This window comes from Primulina eburnea, chromosome 12, assembly GCF_022965805.1.
Source record: "Primulina eburnea isolate SZY01 chromosome 12, ASM2296580v1, whole genome shotgun sequence".
Classification (NCBI taxonomy): Eukaryota; Viridiplantae; Streptophyta; class Magnoliopsida; order Lamiales; family Gesneriaceae; genus Primulina; species Primulina eburnea.
The window spans coordinates 11090163-11113166 of record NC_133112.1 but is presented as its reverse complement, the minus strand read 5'-3'; the positions used below and the strand labels follow the sequence as shown (position 1 = coordinate 11113166).

Genomic DNA, 23004 nt, shown 5'->3' with positions numbered 1-23004 from the left:
ACAATTATTCCTAGCGGTAACAAAAATGCATCAAGGTGAAAGATCAACATGAGACAAATCATGATTAATCTAAGAGGGCATAGCACCTGGATCAATCTTGGCACATACAATAGATAACATGGAAACGAAAGTGAAATTGACACCAAATTAACTCTGAAATCTCTTGAGGACAATGATTATCTTTCAAATATCAACCATTTCTTTCATTGTATTGTCATACTATGTGTGCGTTACAGTTGGTTTTGTAACTCATTTACCTGAAAATGAAAAAGAACTTGGCTCATTCATTTGTTAGCGGCTAATGTTTTTCATGTAGTTACTAATTATGTTGTTCTGTCTATGTGATTTTTCTTAAGAAGGTAAATTGCAAAATAACAAGTAGGTAAGTACAAATATTGAATGGAAGTAATGCTTCTGAGTTTCTGGTACCAAGACTCACAATAGTAAATCACTGTGAATAAATTACAGATACAAAATGATGCTCTTTTTCCCCTTCATTCATAATAAAAAGTCACTACCTATTTGTCTCCAGCTTTACTTGGGAAGGCATGTTGCCTGTTAAGAGTAATATGTTTACTGTTGATAACAAATTGGTTGGTATTGAGATGTGAACAAACCTGACCTCTGAGCCAACGAATGTTGTGGGGTAGAACAACAGGCTTCGCGTGCAATTTCCGACCAGTAGCAGCTCTCATCCTCTTGTTTCCATTTTGTGGAGACGGCTATGAAAAAAAACCCTCAAGAAATGGGCTGAAAAGATTTAGTAAATTAAAAAGACAATCTATGTAGAGCCCAACTTAATACACGTAAAACCCATGCATTTATTTAATTAGTAAATCCTTTAATTAATTTTAAATGTGTTTTAGCCATGCATGATTTATGAAAATGCATTATTTTAAATTATTCATGTTTATATGATGCACGTTAAAATATTTCTCGAGTTTCATGTTTCAGGCGATCATTTGAGGCGGGATTGAGGAAAAGACCCGGTGACGATTTCTGGCAATTTAAAAATGCGGTATTTTATTTTTAAGTTGATGATGGGGCACTTTAAATGATTTGTTTAGTTTTAGCATTTTTAAGCCTAAATCCTTTAGTTAGTAATTCTAAGAGTTTAAAACTTTAAAATTAGCATTTTTGGGTATGTGTTATTTTAATTGTAGAGTTTATATTAAGCTAGGTGGGTTAGCCTTTCTATTAGTATTTTTATTAGTTAATTAGCACTAATTACACAGAAATTTAAACCCACACACATGTTTTCTACCTCACACACACTTACACACTTTTACACACACCTGTACACGACTAAACACACACACTCACTTCACGTTTCAGAATTTTATTATTTTAATAGAGAGAAAACTAGGGTTCTCCTTCCCAACAGTAGCCGCCCCATCCCCTCCACCATTCCATCAATTTTCGAGAGTTTTTATCGCACGATTTTAGCATCACGTTCGTCCCGGATCAACCTCGCTTCTATCTCCGCTTCGGTGACGCCATTTCGGTAACGTTTCATATCATAAGGCACGTATATTCTGTTCTTGATGCATCAATCATGTCATATTATGCGTGCGTTGTTATTTATGCGTAAAACTATGTGTGCGACGTGTAGAAGTTTGAGCAATTGTGCTGGGATCACTTTTGAAACCATTTTGGGGATCAAAATCACGTTTTTACTGTTCTGGTTGAAACTGCGAATTTTCAGTCGAGAATTTGAGAAAACTTTCAACTAAAAAATTGTAGAACATTTCGATTTCTTCGATTTGATATAAAATTCGAGATTTTTGGATGAAAATTGAGTGAGTTATGGCGTTCTTCGTGGGACTGCTCAAACTGCGACTTTTACGTAAATTGTGTTCTTGAAGTTTTATTGTTGCAAGCTTCGTTAGGGATCAACGGGTGATCACTGCTGTGTTTAGGTATATTTGAGTATGAGTTTGGGGTGAGTTTGATGCTTCGTTTCACGTCAATGGTCGTTGGTCGCATTAGAAATCGTAGGAATCAATTGGTGTCAAAATTTGAGTTTACGAATTTGAGTGCTTGCTTGGTGTACGTCGCCGTTGGAATGTTTTGGGGAGTCGAGTCAGTGTCTTAGTGTCCTAGGATGAGCCTCGGGGTGTTGTCACGGTCTGCGTAATCGAAAATGGAGAGTTTAAGTTTCAGAGTCGCGAAGTTCAGTACACTCGGCGCCCGAGCACTAATTTCTCACCGCCCGAGCGCCATTCTTTCTGTCCGATGGTTCTTCCCAGTACACTCGGCGCTCGAGCGGAAATTTATTACCGCCCGAGCGCGGACCCAGGCGCCCGAGCGGTAAGGTTTTACCGCCCGAGTGCCACCCCTTCTGTCCGAACATTTTGTTCTTGCTTCTTTTCAAGTTTTAATAGTAAGTGTATGTCTTTTATGGTTGGGAAATGTTCACACGACACTGTAGAGTTTGTTTCGGGGTTTGATGTCACGGTTAGTATGATTAAACGAGGTCGAGTCCTGAGTGAACTAGAATGACAAGCTATTTATGCACTTCGGTGGTGAGCTCGAGTACCTACGTCTAAGTGATGCAAGTTAAGTGTTGAAATTCATTTAGCATGTGCAGCAGCGGCTCCAAGTGAAATCCAACGAATCCCGCAATGCCAAGTAAGTATGTTTGACGTGCAAGAAAATATTTTAAGATTTTGAGGTATGCTACATGTCTTGTGACAAAATTATGTTTAGGATTGGAAAGCGTTAAATTATGAACGGGGACCAATCCGCCCGTTAAACTATGAACGGGTTAGATCGAGGTTGGAAAGCGTTAAATTATGAACGGGGACCAACCAGCCCGTTAAATTATGAACGGGGATCTCATGTATGTGGCAGTGGATACGTCCCTGTCGGCCCAATACTGTGGTTTGTCTGATCAGGCATTTATTATGTTATGGGTCACTTGCTTTGAAACATGCCTCTACGCAAAATGATGATGTTATGTATGTTCTAGTATGCAGTATGTTTATGACAAGTTTTCACGTTATGGCACGTCTATGTTATGTACGTATGTTCAAGTTTTAGTACGCAAATTCAAGTTCAAGTATGTATGTTCTATTTTAAAGTTGCATGCGGTTTTATTATGTAGTACTCGCTATTTCTCAGTTTATACGTGTTGAGTCTTTAGACTCACTAGACTTGATCGATGCAGGTGAGTATGTCGATGAGGAGACAGGAGGTGGTGACCAAGGGGCAGGCTTGGACTGAGCGGGAGGCTAACCCGAGGGCCGCAATGTTTATGTTTTTATACAAATGTTAATTTACTCTGATTTCATGCTTTGAGGGAAACATTTTGAGCAAACGTTTTGTGAGCAAATTATATTGTAGTTATTTTGAACAACCATGTCTTATGGGGGACTTGGTTGAGATATTTTTATGGCAAACTTTGAATGTTACTTTATGTTTAAGAAAATTTTTAATTTTTCCGCAAATTTTGAGTATGAAAAGTACGGTACGTTACAGTCTGTCCATTTATAAAAAACCCAATATATACTACTAATTAGGCCCAAAAATATAGCCTGGGCTGGAGCCCACCTCAACCTTGGGGGTGGCTCCGTCCCTGGATGTGAAGGACCCATATAATATATTGATATTGTGACATGAGAAGCATTACTCTAGTGTCCAAAAAATTTAATAACTTTCCGCAAATATTAAAGTAGTACTATTTAAATTAACGGATTGTCATAATTACTATAGGTGAAGTAGATTAATCCTGGATTGAAACATGCTAGCATGACATTCTTACTTGATGATAGTGTAAACTATCAAACTTCTTAACATGTACTATAAACTAACTGTACATGCTTGTAGTTTTGGAAATAGTATCTTGTCATGTCTATCTGTATTACTGTATCATAATTTCTGTCACTATCTATACCCCCGTGTATTAAACTACGCATGTCGTCTCTTTCGCTATGTCCATATATGAAATTGCACTACTGTCTTCATCTCATAAGTTGGTTGTCCGATCAGTTGCTAAATAATGAGCAATTCCGCACGCACAAGTAAACAACTGTTTCCATTTCAACAGGAAAATTTGCATTTAACCAACAAATGTATAGTTTTCACGGCGGATGCCCTTTGCTCTCGACAGGATTTTAAATGTCGACAGCTAAAAGTTCGTTCACTGGTTTGTTGTTAGGTCGCAACGGTTGTACATGGTCATCCTAAGCCTGTTACACACACACACACACATAGCAAAATATGCAATACTAATATCAGAAAGAAAATAAGACGTCTCTTAAAGAAATGGTCATTTATTAAGGTACAAAATTATTAAAACTACACTGAGTCGTAAAATAAAACAGAAAATCTTGACGAAAAACACGACGAAGAGGTGACACCATTTTGGATTAAGCCACTCATCTTCGTTTAAATCCAAGATACATGAAACAAGAATCACTTGAAGTCAGGTAGAAATGATCCAAAGTTAGTCATCAAGGCCAAGATCACCCCATTTGACATTGTATCTAGCCGCAAGGTAATGAGCCCCAACTGGACCTCGGCTTCCATATGGATAGTACTCAGGAATTATCTTCTTTTCTTCAAGCTCCTTTAACACAGGTGTGAAGATTGACCAGGCAGCGTCCAATTCGTCGCTCCGGATGAAGAGTCTCCTTTCCCCTTCAATGGCATCAAGAAGAAGCCTCTCATATGCATCGGGTATCTCTTTCACGTATCTATATCACAAGACCCATAAATTCGGATGAATCAAGAGTAAAATAGCAAGGCCAAACGATTTTGCAGGTATTACAATGGATAATTTTCAAAACTACCTAGCCTTATATAGAAGATTCAGATGACTTCGGTCCAATCTCATTCCCAATCCTGGAACTTTATTATTAATCTTCAGATAAATAGCTTCATCAGGCTGAACACGGATTACAAACTCATTTGTCGCCATATCCAGATCACTTCCAAAGTTCCGATTGTATAAATTACCAGGAACATGTCTAAACTGCACCCTTATCTCAGCCCTGTGAAAAAAAAAAAGCAACGTCCAGGAATCAAACCATACAACATAAAATAGTCAAGGAAGGTAAACCTGGGAAGCTTGCAGATTTCTCTAACCTTCTATTATGTAAGGCTTTTCCAGCTTTCATCAGAAAAGGCACACCGTCCCATCTTGCATTATCTATGAAAAGTGCAGCCGCAGCGAAAGTTGGTGTCAAGCTATCTTTGGGTACCGTTTTATCATCTCTGTATCCTGGGTAAGAGACACTTCCTTTTGTGTGACTCTTGTACTGTCCTATGACCACATCATCAACTCGTAATGTTCTCATGGAACGCAACACCTTAACCTGTTTTTCGTCAAGAATCAGATATTGTCCTTCGAGAAAAAGGAAACCTTCTCTAAATCTCATTGAGTTCACAAAGACGGGGAAAAAACCTTCTCATTCCTGATATCTTCTGCATCCAAACTGACAGGCGTTTCCATGGCAAAGAGCGCAACTATTTGGAGAAGATGGTTTTGCATTATGTCTCTTATTATTCCATAGTGGTCAAAATAACTGGTGCAAAAAGAACAATAATTAAGGAAAAGTTGTAACAAAAGAAAACATATTAGCTAAACTGCAAGTTGGAAAAAAAATTACCCTCCCCTTCCTTCAGTGCCGAAGTCCTCGGAAAAAATCAATTGAACATTCCTTATATACTGTCTTGACCATAACGGTTCAAAGATGAGGTTTGAGAAGCGAAGAACAGAGAGATTTTCAACTAGCTCCTTTCCAAGATAGTGATCTATCCTGTAAACGAGGAGCAATGCAGATAAATTGTCCGTGCAAGACTTGCTGATCCCTCTATTTGATACATTTACACCATTTAAGAATGAAAAATGCAATCAAGACCAGATTAAGTTAACTAACCTGAAAATTTGATCCTCGTTCAAGTATTGTTTGAGAGATTTAGTCAAAGCAGCTGAGGATTCAGAATCGCGGCCGAAGGGTTTCTCAACAATAATCCTAGTCCACCCACTGGCACCAGAAGCGGAGATACTGGCACATCTTGCGGCATCAACAAATATGTTAGGTGGAATCGATAAGTAGAACAGCCGGTTTGAACCCCTGCCAGCCTACAGAAGCCAATCATAATCAGCCCTTCTCATTTTCAGTTGGTTTTTTTTATTTTTAATCCCCCACAAAAATATGTCCCATTACTATAAGAGAGCTATATAAAATGAATTTCTTTGCAGAAAGGTATATAAAAATATTATATAAGATATTAGTATCGAATTTTAACAACGGGACATCAATTGATTCTATCCACAAACAATCGTTCTTAAATGGGAGTTCATGCAAACACAGACATAATTCAGTATGAAATTTGAATCCAATTAACAAGCATAAAATGAACAAAAAAATCAAACAAACTAACCCTGAAGTTGAAACAAGTATATTTTAAAAATTATTTTAGTAATACCTCGTGTTCACTGAGTTTTTTATCAAGTTCCACAAAATTTTCTTGAGAATCATATTGACCTGAGTGGTAGAAACATCTTTTTAAGAACTGCTCCATCTTTTCACCACAATTTTCCCTGAAAATCATAAGAATATTATTCCATCTATCAAATCCTTCACCCCGAAAACAAGGATAACATGTTTGTTCATGTCAAATCAAAATCACTGCTAGAAGCCGCAGAACCAATTACCTCTTGTCGATTCTGCAAGTAAGAGTCTTGCTGATCATATTCCTTAATTCGGCATCCGTCATCTTACTACGGGCATAACCAAAGATAGTGAAATGCTGAAACCAATAACAAATACAGTTATAGATCAATCCTAGCGTAATCAGCCAGTGTGCTTATATAAATCAAGAAAATATTTATAGTTGCCTATTTGTTTTAAACACATTTTAAATATTCGCAAACGTAAACTAATGGTAGGATAAACATGAAGTTAGACCTCAGGGAGGCAATCCTCATAGTAAAGTGCAAATAAAGCAGGAAATATCTTCTTTTTGGCAAGGTCCCCAGAGGCTCCAACAACAGTAATACTGACAGTCGATTTATTGCCATGTACATTCAAATCAATAGGCTTTTTCTGTTCTTCTGGAGGAGTAACTGAGAACAACCCTTCTTTCAATTTCCTGAGCGGAGCTTCGTTTTCAATTGCGGACATTGCAGCAGCCAAAGCACCTAAAAATTTAGTCATCCACACGTCATAACTCAAAATGGGAGTACATTATGCAAGAAATTAAATCACTGCAGCAAAAAATTTCAAGAAGAAAGACTAAATACAAAACTTCTTAATTATTGATCGTAGATTGTGAAAATAACAAATATAGTCAAGGTTTGAGGATTCAACCAAACACTAATTAAAAGAACTGTTTGTTCTCCATAAATTGTTGTAAAGAGATAGTCTTTCCGCTTTTGGATTTCTAGCTTGCACCTTATTCAAATATCATAGATACCAAAATATCTCAACCATCACATCGCCTACTAAGAACCAGGAACAAATAACCGACGAAGTTTAGTTAAATAATACCAAAAGAACAATAATTCAATAAAAAAACTACAGCCAGCAGGAACATACAATCGTTACGATTTGGCACGGTTCATAAAAAAAAAACCAAGAAATAAATCCTAACAAAGAGGTGAAATGATTCCACAATAAATACTAAACAAGGATGAAACATAAAACCAACCATCTTGCATGAGAATCACATTGGGAAAATTGTTGCAGTTGCCCGGCAAACAAACGCTCTTTGAGCCCAATTTTTTTGGAGAAACCGAGGAATATGGAATGTTTCTGAGACGTTGAAGAGACCCCCCAATTGATGAAAAATTGGAATAAGCCGACGATGAAGAACAGCATCGATTTGATGAAGGCAATGCGGCCATAGTAACAAAAACTCTGTGTTTTTCCGTAAAATTCGAGAGGACAAGATTATCTGTTCTTCAACTCGGGGAAAAAACGAAACTTTATAATTATAAAAATTCTCTGACAAGATTTGGGAAAAAAGAAGAAGAAAAAGAACAGTTCGCTAGAGCTTGGGAATTATCGAGGCGCAAGACTCCTGAGATCTCCGAAAGGCTGCTTGCGCAAGACCAGTTTGTTCCTAATTTTACTTCTGAAATGACAAACAAAATAAAAATTATATTATTATTTTTAAACATGACGGGCAACTACATAAATTATCAGTCCATTCGCAGGGGTAAAAAAAAAAAGTAAATTGGAGATAAATATTTGAACTCAAACTCAAATTTATCCTAAATTTCGCGAACATTAAATGTTCCAACCATCTTTTTTTTTATGATCACAAACTTGTTATTTTGTTTTTAATGATTTACCGATTGCACAGGAAGTTGGAAATGATCAGGCTTTAAACTGATCAGTTAAACGAGCCAAACTGAAGCTATCAAGATGCAATCTGATTACACCAACTGATCGACCAACTGAATCAGCTCGACTGATTTATCAAAGAACATTTTAACTGATTGTCCAGCTGATAGGTGGTTTGGCAGAAGACCTTCAGAAGCCCATCCAGCTGATGAAGAGTTAAATTGATGAAGAACTCAGCTTACCAGATCAACAGAAAGAGTGAAATCAGTTCAACTGACGAGTCAACTGATTTCATCAGCCCAACTGAAGATCAGTTCAGATGATCAGTTAGGAGCATCAGTTATGAATCAATCAGTTGCATATCAAGACAAGCTTATCTAAATGGATTCCAGCTACTCACAAAGATACGAAAGCATTTGTATGAATAAAGGTACAATAATGGACGTTGCAGCAAAGATTAAAGCCGATAGATTCCTGGAGGCATGTCAGAAAATTTGAGACACATATATCAAGGAACGCATTCAATCTGCAACGATCACATGTAATGAATCTTGGTGTACGGTCTCAAATGCCTCTATAAATACAAGCTCAAGACTATCAGCAAATATATGAACATACAAGAGTGTGTGTGAAGATACAAAGAAAAAGGGCATTCGCTTTATTTGCTTATCAGATTTCAAGAAGCAATCAGCTCAGAGAGAATACTTAAGTCATATCAGCTTAGTTTAGAAGCTTACTTTCCTCAGTGTGTGAGAACACACTCGTGGTGCATTCCTTGTTCAGTTCTCACACATGCACACACTACCACTCAAATACAGTCTTGCACAAAGACATTAAACTTATGTATGTAGTCTTTGACACACAGACGTTAAACAAGTATTTATTGGAAGGTGCTGCCTTCAATATGGGCTAGGAGTTCAGATTAGGCAGTAGTGTAAGTCCTAAGCTGAGCGAGATTGTAAAATGTTGTATAGAACAAAGTCTTCTCGTGGATCCTACTCGATGTGGTAGAAGGGGTGCTAGGAGCAGTTGAAGTCTCCGAACATCCATAAACTTATCTTGTGTACTTAATTGATTAACCATTTCTTTCAAATTGATTTGGTTAGTACGAGGTGTTATCACTTCAGTTCTTACCATAACTGAACTGATATATCCGAGAACTGACCGACCCTATGCTTTTCAGTTATTCAGTTTACATAAGTTAAAATGATTTCAAATATAACAGCTTTCTTCACGAAGGATTGCTTCGAGTTTCTTCCGCTTGGTTTCTAAACCAAACTCGATTTAATTCATCGGTCTTAACATTCTTAGAACACGAGCTCTTGGAGAATATTTTGTTTGAAACACCTCAAGGTGACCAGTAAACGATCCTTAAAATACATTTACATACACACGCAACAGTGAAAATATTTTTACTTAAAATAGCTTTTCATGTACACGCATAAACTTAAACATTTTTCCTTTCAATGTATCATATGGTAAATTCCCGAAAATTTGAAAGTCCACGTGAACCATGTTCATGAAAATTATCAAATTTCTTAAGAATTTTAATTAAATTGTTTTAATTGTATCTAGTAAATATGGTAGGCATGTTTACACGTTTATAATATTGTTTTAAACTAGAATACATAAAATTATGTTTTAAAAAGTTATTCGAGATGCGATCAAGGAATGGAGACCGGGGACCATATAAGGAAAAATATTTTTACTAAATATTTATTTTTAATTGTTTAGTGTGTAGTGTATTTTAAATATAATATTTGAAAATGAGGTGTTTTTATACATCGACTCGTATTTTAAACGATTTTCGACGAAAATATGAACTTTTTGAGAACTCGGCTATTATTTTCACCACCTTTCCAAAACAATCACGTTTGTTTTATATCAAACTTTAAAACCCTAAAATTCAGCCTAGCTGCGCAAACCACACGGGAACATTAAGGAGGAAGCCTCGGTTTTTTATGGAAATTCAGCCTAGGGTTCCGTCCATCGTCGTTCTTCGCATCTCAACTTAATTGTCGTGCGTAAAATACACAAAAACACACCTTAACTTTCTTTCAAACATATTTCACACCATATGTTGGAACTTTTCAAGTTCGCAATCTTGATTTTGATGTAAACAAAACTTGTTATTGTGTTTCTAACATATTTACTCAAGTGTGAAGTTGTTAACACAAGAAGCAAACTGAAACTGAATTATGCACAAACTGAATTTCTGGCGAGCTTTAGTGTTTTGATGATATCTCCCAGCTAGATGATTCAAATGACAATTCGCCAATTGGATTGATCAAAAAACTCAATTTGAAACACATCGTACTTCATGTCAGTTGGGAAAAATCGGATGTTATCATGGTCTAACTGATCGCTCAATTACAAAACTGATAACACGAAAACATCAATCATTTGGGTTTGAGCAGCTGCGGTATTTTGGTCATATCTCTCAGCTCGATTATCGAAACGAAGCGATTCAGTATGCGTTGGAAAGATAAGACAAAGATCTACAAATCATCTTCAGAAGTCAAAGTCTGAATCGAAGCTTACGATGCAGATAAATGACGATGAAGCTACTGGTTCTGCACAAACTGAAATCAGCTAGGCTGATTTCAGCACACCTGCTGAAACTGAACCAACTGAACCAGCTGCTGACCAGCTGAACTGAACTGAACCGGGAGTTGACAAACTGAACTGCACTGAACCAGCTGCTGACCAGTTGAACTGAACGACCAGTTGAGTTGACTAGAGTTGACCAATTGACCAGAGTTGACCAGTCGGGAAAAATGCCAGCAAGCTGAATTTGACCGTTGCAATTTCAGAAACAGTACAGAAACTTTCCAAACGGTCATATTCTTGTGTCTAACGTATATATCATTGTTGGGGCTTATAAATACAACATATTGAAGATCAAACAAGAGCTTTTGAAGGGGATTCAAAGCATGGGCAGTTAGCATGAAGAAATCAACTAGTTGAGAGCACAAGCCCTTGTGTGAGGATACATTTGAGATGTACAATGTAACTGATATATTCTTCACACACGATCACTCACACATATACAAGAGAGTTGAAGTTCAAAGATTATTTGAGTGAGTCTTGCACAAAGACGTAAAACTTGTGTATGTAGTCTTTGCATATGAGACATTAAACAATATGCTGATTGTGAGGTGCTGCCTACAATCTTGAGTGCTAGGAGTTCAATTTAGGCAGTGGGTAAGTCCTAGCTGAATGGGTTTGTATAAGGTGTTGTATAAATCAAAGTCTTTTAGTGAATCCTTCCCAAGGGGAAGAAGGGGTGACATATGAGTATTTAAATCTTGAACATCCATAAAAAAATTCGTGTCTATTTTGTTTATTGCATTTACTTATCATTTCCATAGTTTTAAAGAAGCATTGTTGAAGCATTTTATGTGTTCTTCAAATACCAAAATATTGTATACCAAGTGTTTGATAAAATGCTTCAACTAAAATATTTTTATTCATTCAACTTGCATATATTTTAAATGGTTTACAAAATATTTAATCGGTTTCTACGAAGGATTATTTCGAGTATTTGCCGCTTGGTTTGAACACAAAACTCGATTTAATTAATCGGTGTTCAATATTTCACGAACCAAGCTATTGTAGCTCAACGATGATCCCCCCATCGATCCTATCACCATATTATGTTATTTGATTAACCTTGCATGAAAAATATGTTGCACAATATTTATTTTCGTTTTTATGGGCATATGAGCATATAACTCAAGTTTTCGTGATCCAAACCTTAATGTATTATTGCTTGAAGGGCTGCCTCCTTAGGACCAAAAAGTGATGGGTTTAAGAGAGATTGAGGGCCTAGATAAGCTAACATAAGGGCTGGACATGTAGGGGGAAGAGGTTGCATGAAAATAGAATCCTTGTGAAATAGGACTCTTCGGCTAGGGCTTCCTAGGGCATGTGGCTGCTTTCTGCTGTTAAGGGTACGTCCAAGGGTCTTATATGGGTCGTGCCAGGGTCTTAGATAGGTTGCACGAAGGCTGGAGCGAGGACTAGATCAGATGAAGCAAAGGAACACATGAGATGAGGGTTTAATGATGGGCTAGGGGTGGCATTGGGTGATTAACCAGGGAGGCTGCGCGGGGCTCTTCCTAAGTAAAGGGCTGGGCTCTTGAGGGTCCTAGCCTCGAGACAAGACAGACCACGCGAAACTGGAAGTATAAAAATGAATCGAGAAATCTATTGAAAAGCTAAGTTTTAAGCCTAAAGAATAATTATAGGAGTGTTTTAAGGTTATATGTTAAGTTTGGAATGATTTGTGACGTCGTTTCGAGGTCTTAGGATAAATACGAAAATTTGTGATTCTACGGGTAAAACGGCTAGTTTACACCTGAAAAATGTTAGGCTTCATGGCAGTGCCCTGAAGAATGTAATATATATTAAATTTTTATTTCAATGTTTATGGAATTTATGAAAAAATGTTAAAGCTAAAATACTTGTTGCATTCATTGTTTAAAGGAAAAATGATATTTATGTGCATGATTTTTATAAGTGATGAAAATACGAAACGTTGGAGAAGGTGAATTAATTGTGACTATTATGATGATATGATTGGGGATATCGTGAAGGAAAAGATCCCAGAGAAAGCTCATTTACAGGAAAGTCCCAGAGGGAGCCCGCCTATGGGAGAAGGCCTAGAGGGAGCCCAACAATCGTTTTTTCATATAATGATGATAGGCCAATGCTCAATTGACGGATGAGAGTGTTGCTGATGTCTCTGCCGTCCAGTACTATGGTTACACATGTATATGGATCCATCGACCTTATGATGAAACGAAACTCACAATTAACGATCTGAATGCAATAAAAAAACGTGTATGCTTAAGATGAAAAAGAAAATGTTTATGATGAAATGATATATGATATGAAATGATGAAAGGAAAAATGTTTATGCATGTTCATGAAAAGTTATTTTAAGTAAAATTATTTTCACTGTTGCATGAAATTGTATATTACTCGTTATCAAGATTATGGTTTGTTGAGTCATTAGACTCACTAGGTGTGATGAGTGCAAGTGAGCATGATATTAATGTTGACGGAGGTTTCAATGATTGATCTTGCTGGACTGAATGTGCAAAAAACCCGAGGACTGTCTCTAGATTTTCTGCATTATGATTATGATTTACGTTTAAGTTTATGCTAAATATTTTTACGATTTTTATGATGCTTTTTGAGTGGTTTTTGAGAGATTGTTATATATATATATATATATATATATATATATATATATATATATATATATATATATATATATATATATATATATATATATATATATATATATATATAATATATATATATATATATATATATATATATACTGGCCGAGTGTATGAGGAGAAAAAAAAATTCTAGTATATTTTAAAGATAAACAAATAGTGGACGTTTCACATATCATGTTTCCTTTCATCATAATATATCTATTTCTTTTGATCATATACACATACATTTTCCTTTTATTGAATTCGGATCGTTGATTGTGACTTCCGTATCAGCTGAAGGTCGATGGATCCATATACGTGTAAACATAGTACTGGGCAAGTGGAGACATCAGTGACACTCTCACCCGTCAACTGAGCCTTGGCCTTACATATCATCGTATCATCATAATCATCGTATTAGTCACAATCATTTCACCTTCTTCATCTTTCATATTTCCATCACTTATAAAAATTCAAACATATATAAATCATTTTTCTTTTAAACCAAGTACTCAACATGTCTTTTAGCATTAACGTTTCATCATATAATTTCATAAAAATTTAAGATAAACATATTAACATTATTTACAACATTCAGGGTACTGCAGGCCGTCTAACAATTTTAGGTGTAAAATGACCCTTTTACCCAGTGCATAACTTTCCATAATTATCTCTAGATCTCCGAACGACGTCTCAAATCATTCCAACTTAACATGTTACCTTAAAACACTCCCTTGAATATTCCTTAGGCTTAAAATTTAGATTTCCGATAATTTCATCGATTCGTTTTTAAACTTAGATGTACATCCCGATTTTGACTTGTATTGACTCAAAACTTACCAAACTTGGACCAAAGCTTAATAACACATAATTAAACCATTTTCGACCCAAACTAAGCAAATTAGAACATTCGAACCAGCCTAGACACCTACTGAAGATTTCTGCACAAAACCCTAGCCCTATTTGGTTCGATCCTTGGCTTACCTCGCCTCCAACCCTAAGCCACCATGTACATCCTAGGACCATGACTAACCCCTAAGGAACCTACTGGACCTAGCCATACTCTTCCTTTTACTCATCATCACACCATATTATGTAAATGTTTATGAATTTGCATGAAACAAGTCGCACAAACTTTTCTTTTCGTAACCATGCATACACATGTTCTAAACTCTTGCTTTTTGGTTCCAAAAATATGTTTTTATGCGTTAAAAGGGGCTGCCATGATTAGGACATGATTAAGGATGGTTTTACACGAAATATAAAGTCCTAGAACACAACCAAAAATGTTGCACAACAGGAAGAACAAAGCTGGAACCGAACATGTGCTTGTGTATCTTAGGGACTCAGTTTATGGGGTTGTGTTGTAAACTAAATTCTGGAGTTTGACAAAACACAAATCAAACGATCAAATCAACTAATACATGAAAGCGAATTCGGCAGCTGAAAATTCAACTGAAATCAGTTGACACAAACTGATCAGTTGAGAACAGATCAGTTAAAACATTCAGCCGAAAACATTAAAGCTTCTCAACTGAAGATACCTCGGGAAAGATCATTCAACAGACAAAAAGACTTATCAGACAGCAACTGAATATGGAAAGCCGCACTGCATAGAACAAAGTATTAATACGCCGTCGTACAATAAATGATGAAGCGGCAAACGAGAACATTGTCCAAGAAATGATAAGGTGGCAATCAACGGATACGAGAATTCAAATTACCGTTGAAAGATAAGTCTATAAATATGACTAAAGAGCAGTTGACAAACATACGATTGACCAATCTCAAACTTGAAAGCGGACCGGTTACGGTGGCCGGAAGCGCAACGGAAGTGAAAAATTTTATTTTTAAGCTAGGATTTTCGGCCACCCCTTGTATTTGTGTAATATTTACAAACAACACCAAAACATACATAGGGTGTTAGAAATTTTGTTACCTATCAACCCCTTGAGGTTGATGAATGGCACCAACTAAAGTGTAAACACTTTAGCTCTTGTATAGATGAAGATCTACAAGCTTCCACCTCCAATCCTCCAAGAATTAGGCCCACCACAAGCTATGTAAATCCCTTCTTGCTTTGCATTAGAAAAGCAAGAAGTTTTCTCAATGAAAAGGTTTTTGTTTCTCCAACAATTGAAGAACAAAAGAGAGAAGAAAATTGAGTATGCAATATTTCGGCCAAGGTGTGAGAATGAGGAGGGAAAGTTGAGTCTTGGGGTTGCAAAAAGTTAGATACAAAAGTTGCATGCCATGCAATATTTTATTCAAAAGTAATGCAAACCCCTTCACCTCCCAAGCATGCAAACCCTAGTGGGCTTGCAACCTTTTGCAAAGCCCATGGACTTTTAATTGTCTCAAACACTTTTGAGCCCAATTAGACTTTACTTGATTTACTCAAGCCCACTAGTTAAATAATTATTTTCAATTGGGCTCTACAAGGCCCAATGTTATTTAATTAATCCAACACTTGAATTAATTTAATTATTTGGACTCTACTAGGCCCACTAGTGTTTAATTAATTCAACACTTGAATTAATTTAATTTAGTCCATAATAATGTTTATGAAAATCACAATTTTCAAATACATCATTTACTTGGCCAAATTTTAATCTAGGAACACTTCCTTAAATTAAAATTTATATTTCTCTCATAGAAGTCATACTTCTATTTTTCTTTACGCTTATAAACACATTTATAATCCGTTCAACACATTGAACTATTTTACTTCTCATCGGGATTTACAAAGCTAGTACTTGTGTGGCCCTCAATGGTTCATTGATACAACTAGCCGTGGGTTCACATCTCTATGTGATTCGGACTAAACATGTCCTTATTTCGAGCATACCCCAAGTGCTCCATTCTTACTTATCAACTCCTTGATAGTAAGAACGTCAGAACTCAAGTCTGATAGTACCCAACCAATCACGTTAAACGCCTAGCAGCATCGCTTACGTGATTCCCTAGGTATCACATGATAGTGCCTGCAAGAACCATTCAATTATGGTTAGCGTACAGTACGGTCCCTTCAACTCATATATCCCGATCGATTCGACAACTATTGGTTTATCGAGAGTTGTCAATGAATCGATACTATGTGTCATGTCGTGGTTGCATCGATGGTGTAATCTATGAAACCCCTTTCATAATTACCACCATACTCTGATCAGAGATTTCAACCCACACATACATGAAAAACACATAGGATATCCATACCCGTAGGTAAGCGGTGAATCCCCGGCTACAATGCATCGACTCCTATATGTTTCGCCGTAACACCCAACCTTGCCACCTGATGACCCCATAAGAGTCGGTAAACAAGTCAAAGTGAAACGCTAGCACATAGAGTCTCAATGTTGTCCCGGGTCATAAGGACTAATGGTGTACAACCATAAACTAGGACTTTTCCACTCGATAAGTGAGAACCACTTGGAAAGTCTTTTATAGGAGGGTTGTTCAGTGCACTCTACAAGGAGCACCTATCTGCATGCTCGGACATCACAATGTCCCCTACCAATGAAACATGGTACTCACATCGCAGATACTAGTCTCTAACTCGAGCGGCCTTTATCCTTCTTAGTGGCGGCTGAATCGACTAGGAACGGTTTAGAATATACAGTATTCCAAATATGAGTTTCATGATACTCATCATATGAGCATCTCATATTCTTTCTACTATATGTATATTCAAGGGCTTTATCTATGCAACTAGCATGGGTATACAGATAAAGATTGCGCCAAATAATAAATTCAAATATTATTAAAATAAAGATCGTTTATATATAGAGTTTCATCGTGAACAGTCGGCCAACACTTGGCTCGACGTGCACCTACTCTAACAATCCTCCCACTTGTACTAGAGCCAACTACCCATATGACTTAAGACCCATTGATTCGCGATGCTTGTCGAATAATGGTCCAGGTAAAGGCCTAATTAGTGGATCAACAACATAATCTGCGGAGCCGACTTTGTCAATAGACACTTCTCTCTTTCCACAATCTCTCCGAGGATGTGGTACTTTCTCAATACTAGTTTGGATTTCTGATGAGACATTGGCTCCTTTGCTTGAGCTAAAGCTCCCGTGTTGTCACACAACACCGGGATAGGAGCAACTCCATTAGGAATGACGCCCAACTCTTGGACGAAATTCCTTATCCAAACAGCCTCCCTTGCTGCATCCGATGCAGCAATGTATTCGGCCTCTGTGCTGGAATCCGCAGTATTGTCTTGCTTAGAACTCTTCCAAGAGACAGCAGCACCATTGAGCATGAATACAAACCTAGAGGTTGACTTCGGGTCATCGATATCGTTTTGGAAGCTAGAGTCGGTATAGCCTTCCAATTTTAGTTCTCCACCCCATAGACCAAGAACAATTTATTGGTCCTTCTCAACTACTTGAGGATGTCTTTCACAGCTTTCCAGTGTGAAGACCAGGGTTCGATTGATATCTACTCACTACACTTAGTGCGAAAGCCACGTCAAGACGTGTAGATATCATCCCATACATGATGCTACCAATTGCCGAAGCATACGGAATGCGTGTCATCGCCACTATCTCTGCATCAGTCTTGGGAGACAAACTTGGATAGGGACACGCCATGACACATTGGTAGATGTCCTCTCATGGACTCATCCATCGAGAACCGCTTCACGATGGTATCAATGTATGTGGACTGGGTGAGATCAAGCCATCTTTTCGATCTATCTCAATAGATCTGTATTCCCAATACAAAAGATGCTTCACCCAAGTCCTTCATCGAGAACTTACTCGCTAACCATATCTTAGTTGATTGCAACATTCCTACATCATTCCCAATGAGTAGAATGTCATCAACACAAAGCACCAGGAATGTCACAACACTCCCACTGACCTTCTTATACATACACGGTTCCTCAAGATTCTTAGTAAATCAAACTATTTGATTGTACTGTCGAATCTGAGGTTCCAACTCCTAGATGCCTGGTTTAGATCATAAATAGATCTCTGAAGTTTGCATACCATATGCTCACTTCCGATAGATGTAAACCCTTCAGGTTAAGACATGTAAATAACTTTCTTAAATCCCCATTAAGAAAGTCCGTCTTGACATCTATCTGCCATATCTCATAGTCATACCATGCAGCTATGGCTAGCAAAATCCTTATGGACTTGAACATCGCGACTGGGGAAAAGGTTTCCTCAAAGTCAACTCCTTGTCTTTGAGTATATCCTTTTTGCCACCAATCGCGCCTTGAAGGTCAATACCTTCCCATCCGTCCCAAGTCCCTATGGGAACAATTCCCTCAGGTGGATCCACAAGATCCTACACTTGGTTCGAATCCATGGAATTCAACTCAGATTCCATTGCTTCAAGTCACTTGGATGAATCGGCATTATATAACGCTTCCTTGAAGGTCCTTGGATCACATCCATGGTTAGGCTCATCATGGCCCTCTTCAAGAAGCTGACCATACCTTATAGGTGGTCTCGAGACTTTCTCGTATCTTCTAGGAGCTTGTATCTCCTCTCTTGGCTCTTCGGGTATGGGTTCTTCAATTGTGGGTGTCTCTCGAACCTCTTCGAGTTCTATCATCTCCCTTTTTCTATCCAATAGAAATTCCTTTTTCCAAAAAAGGTCGCATTCCTAGAAACAAACACTTTTGTTTTTTGGGGATGATAGAAGTAGTATCCAATCGAATTCATTGGATATCCCACAAAGTAACATAAAATGGATCAACTATCCAATTTATCTCCCACTACCTGCTTCATAAGCAGGGCACCCCATATTCTAAGATAAGAATATTTGGGAGGCTTACCCATCCATATCTCATACGGTGTTTGCCTTTGAATGGACATTTAGTGGAATATCTTTTAATTTTAAGTTATAGAGATCGTTTTCAAGTTTACCAGTACCAATCAAACATTCATTCATGTAAATGTTGCAAACACCTTTGCAAAATAAACAAGAATATCCATTTTTATCAGCATAGAAATGGAAACAATGTTTTTAAACAAATTCGGTACAAACAAAACATCTCTTAAAATAACTTAAAATCACTGTTTAACAATAAGTAAATATCTTTTAAGGTCTTGGCAGCAACTCTTGCTCCATTGCCATTCCCAAGAAGGTCTCACCTTCTCTAATCCTTTAACTTCTTCCCATCTCCTGCAACACATTACAGAGATGTAATCCACATTAGGTATCCAATACCCAAGAAGTAGAGTTAATTGAAATGTTTACTTAAATTTAGAACATACCATTTCCAGAACTTTTCTGGGCCAGATATTCCTTGCAATTTCGCCTCCAATGTCCAGGCTTCTTGCAGTGATGACAAACATCACTAGTCTTGTCAGCCCTAACTGGTGTGGCTGCCACAACGGGATTCGGAGATTGCCTCAACAAGGGCACGTTCTTCTTGGGACGTTGGAAAGAACGCTTCTTTTCATTCCCATGTGGATCAATCTTCGTACCAGATGAAGAACCCACATAAAGAACCAACTTCTCTTTCTTGATGGTGGACTCAAACGTAACAAGCATATTCACCAACTCCTCAAGGGTCGGCTCTAGCTTGTTCATGTTGAAGTTTACCACAAAAGGATCAAATGAGCTAGGCAGCGATAAGAGCAACACGTCGGTGGTCAACTCCTAAGGCAAGATCAAATCCATGCCAACGAGCTTGTCCACGAGCCCAATCACCTTTAGGCCATGCTCATGGACCGAGGCCCCATCTCGCATGCGCAAAGTGATCAGCTCCTTGACGGTAGCATGCCTAAGAGGACGTGTTTGCTCACCAAAGAGCTCCTTGAGGTGCAAATGAATGTTAGCAGCACTCTTTGCACCCTCAAAACGCCTCTGCAGCTCATCATTCATAGAAGTCAGCATATAACACCTGGCTATCAAGTCATGGTCACACCATTCCTTGTAAGCCTGCAATTCCTCAGGATTGCAGTCAGTCGGAGCCTCAACAGGGGGCGACTCAGTCAGTGTATATGCTACCCTTTCCGAATTCAAGACGATTTTTAGGTTTCTTAGCCAAGTGAGGTAATTAGGTCCAGTTAATATGTTTTTGTCGAGTATTACGGATATTGGATTGCGAATCGATGACATCGTCAATTTGTACTGAAAATTAAAAACAGATAAATGTTGATGACTATTTTAAAATATTTAATAAGATATAAAGTTTGGACTTTTACTTTATAAATTATCGCTCCCACTGTTTTGACATTTTCACTACCCTCTAGTGAAAACGGGAAACACTTTCCTCAGTAGGTACGTAAGGTCCAATCAGCGAATTGTGATCCCGAATAATATCGGCCAATCACAATTCCTAAAAGGTAGTTTCCAATTGCATCGCTATGCAACCCTCTACGTATACTTTTGTCTCACGTTTGATTAGGACCCAATAATATGACGTCGTTCATCTTCACGTGTCAAGCCTAACCCATCGATATTGAATCTTAATGGACGGTCGCCATGAGTTCCTTTAATAATATGAGCCGAAATCATGGGAGTTCCACGTAGTTCACATCACCATGTCAATGGATGTCACAGCTTTCCGGCACCCAGGGCCCCCTCAATAATATGAGCCAAGCCCCGAGTACGGGTAGCGTTCATCATGCATCCATTGTCGATGGAAGACAAGGAAATTATAAACAAATTTATAATTCCCCTTTTCGGACTTGATATTAATTTTGAATCTTATTCAAAATTAGGGTTTTTAATTTTGAAAGGTCTCATCATTAATTTTATTTTAAAAGCTCGCCATGTTTGATCGTATGTTTGCCGGATTCATGCAACTTTGTTATTATAATAATAATAACGTACATACTCATTATTTATAACATATCATGCATATATTATAAATAGAAAACAGTACAAGGATGATCAATTGCCCCAAAACTAATGGCCCGTGTGAGCTAAACACGGGCCTAGGTCCAATCCTAGGGTAAATGCACGGGATGCAAATGCAACTACGTTATTACATTAGCATCCAATATTACATGTCTTCGATCTTCATAATCACCAAGGCCACCATCTTCCAATCTTGATCTTCCACTATTCTAATATTTACAATTAAATATCCATGGCACATACAGATACATCTCATGGGGTGGGAACGGGCCATAAACCAAGCCCACTTTAAATTGATAATTATTACAATCATTCAACACAAATATCCTAGCATACACCTAGCAAATTGAGCTTGGGCTTTTGATCATCCTTCATGCATAATATCACATATCATACACCATCAATTAATTATCACAATAATTAATTGATCCAATATTATATATCTTGATCCAATCACTAACCGCCACAATTATAAATTAAATTAACAAAGTATACAAACTCCTTTGTCTACTTTCAAATTAATTTATTTATAATCGAATTTCTTGTAAATCACAATTTACTATAAATAATTAAAGTCCTACTTCAATTATTTATTTTATGAGAAAATATGTGCAACAATTGTAAATTTAAACTTAAGGGCCCAAAAACCATTTTTCACCAAAAATATTTTGGCCCATTTAAATTTCATAAAATATGTTGACCATCTAATGGCCCATGACACTTGGGTTAACCAAAACACCTTTTGGTAACCCTAGCCGTCATCGCCGTCGCCGGAGCTCCGTCGCCGGATTCCGGCCAACTTACCAAATTTTTTTTTTTAATTTTAAAAACTGAATCTTTCGGGCAGCCCCTTGGGCTGCCCCCATGCTGCCCGAAATTCTCGGGCAGCCCGAAAATTATTTTTTTTGTTTGTAAAATTTTCGGCCTTGAGGTATATTGTGCAAAAATATTTCTCAAGCGGTTAGAAATCGATCTCAACATAATATTATGCAAATATTACTCAAAAACCGTAACCTTAGCTCGGATACCACTTGAAAGCGGACCGGTTACGGTGGCCGGAAGCGCAACGGAAGTCAAAAATTTTTAATTTTTAGGCATAAATTTTCGGCCACCCTTGTTCTTGTGCAATATTTACAAAATAACACCATACATAGGATGTTTAAGTGATTTACCTATCAATCACAAGGATTGATGAATGGCTCCAACTTTGTTGTCAAACAACAAAGCTCTTCAAGGCATGAAGATCTACAAGCTCCTCCCCCAAGTCCTTGAATCTTTCCTTCAAATTAGGCCCACCACCAACTAGGTAGATCCCCTCTTAATTTGCACTAGAAAATTAAGAGGATTTTTCAAAGAGAAGACTTTTATTCTCCAACACTTGAAGAACAAAAGAGAGAAGAAAATTGAGAGAACAATGCATGCAATATTTCGGCCAAGGTTGTGGAATGAGGAGGGTAAGTTGAGTCTTGGTAGTCCAAAAAGTGATCCCCATGCCATGCATTATTTTATTAAAAAGTATTCAAGACTCTTGATCTCCCAAGCATGCAAACCCTAGTGGGCTTGCAACTTTTGCAAGGCCCATGGACTCTTTTCTAATTGTCTCAAACATATTTGAGCCCAATTATATTTTACTTGATTTTACT

The 23004-nt window shown here is 37.5% G+C and overlaps 1 protein-coding gene across 1 annotated transcript; it reads right to left on the bottom strand.

Annotated features, from left to right (window-relative positions):
* Positions 1–4260: 4260 nt before the first annotated feature.
* Positions 4261–8098, bottom strand: LOC140807712 (glucose-6-phosphate 1-dehydrogenase, chloroplastic-like). The gene is made up of 10 exons (XM_073164676.1): positions 7660–8098; positions 6918–7150; positions 6665–6759; positions 6436–6550; positions 5883–6088; positions 5613–5762; positions 5408–5528; positions 5089–5318; positions 4794–4994; positions 4261–4697 (listed from the first exon to the last, which is right to left on the bottom strand). Exons 1-10 carry the CDS (start codon positions 7853–7855, stop codon positions 4448–4450), a joined length of 1797 nt encoding a protein of 598 aa, XP_073020777.1. The 5' UTR covers positions 7856–8098; the 3' UTR covers positions 4261–4447.
* Between the last annotated feature and the right edge of the window lie 14906 nt (positions 8099–23004).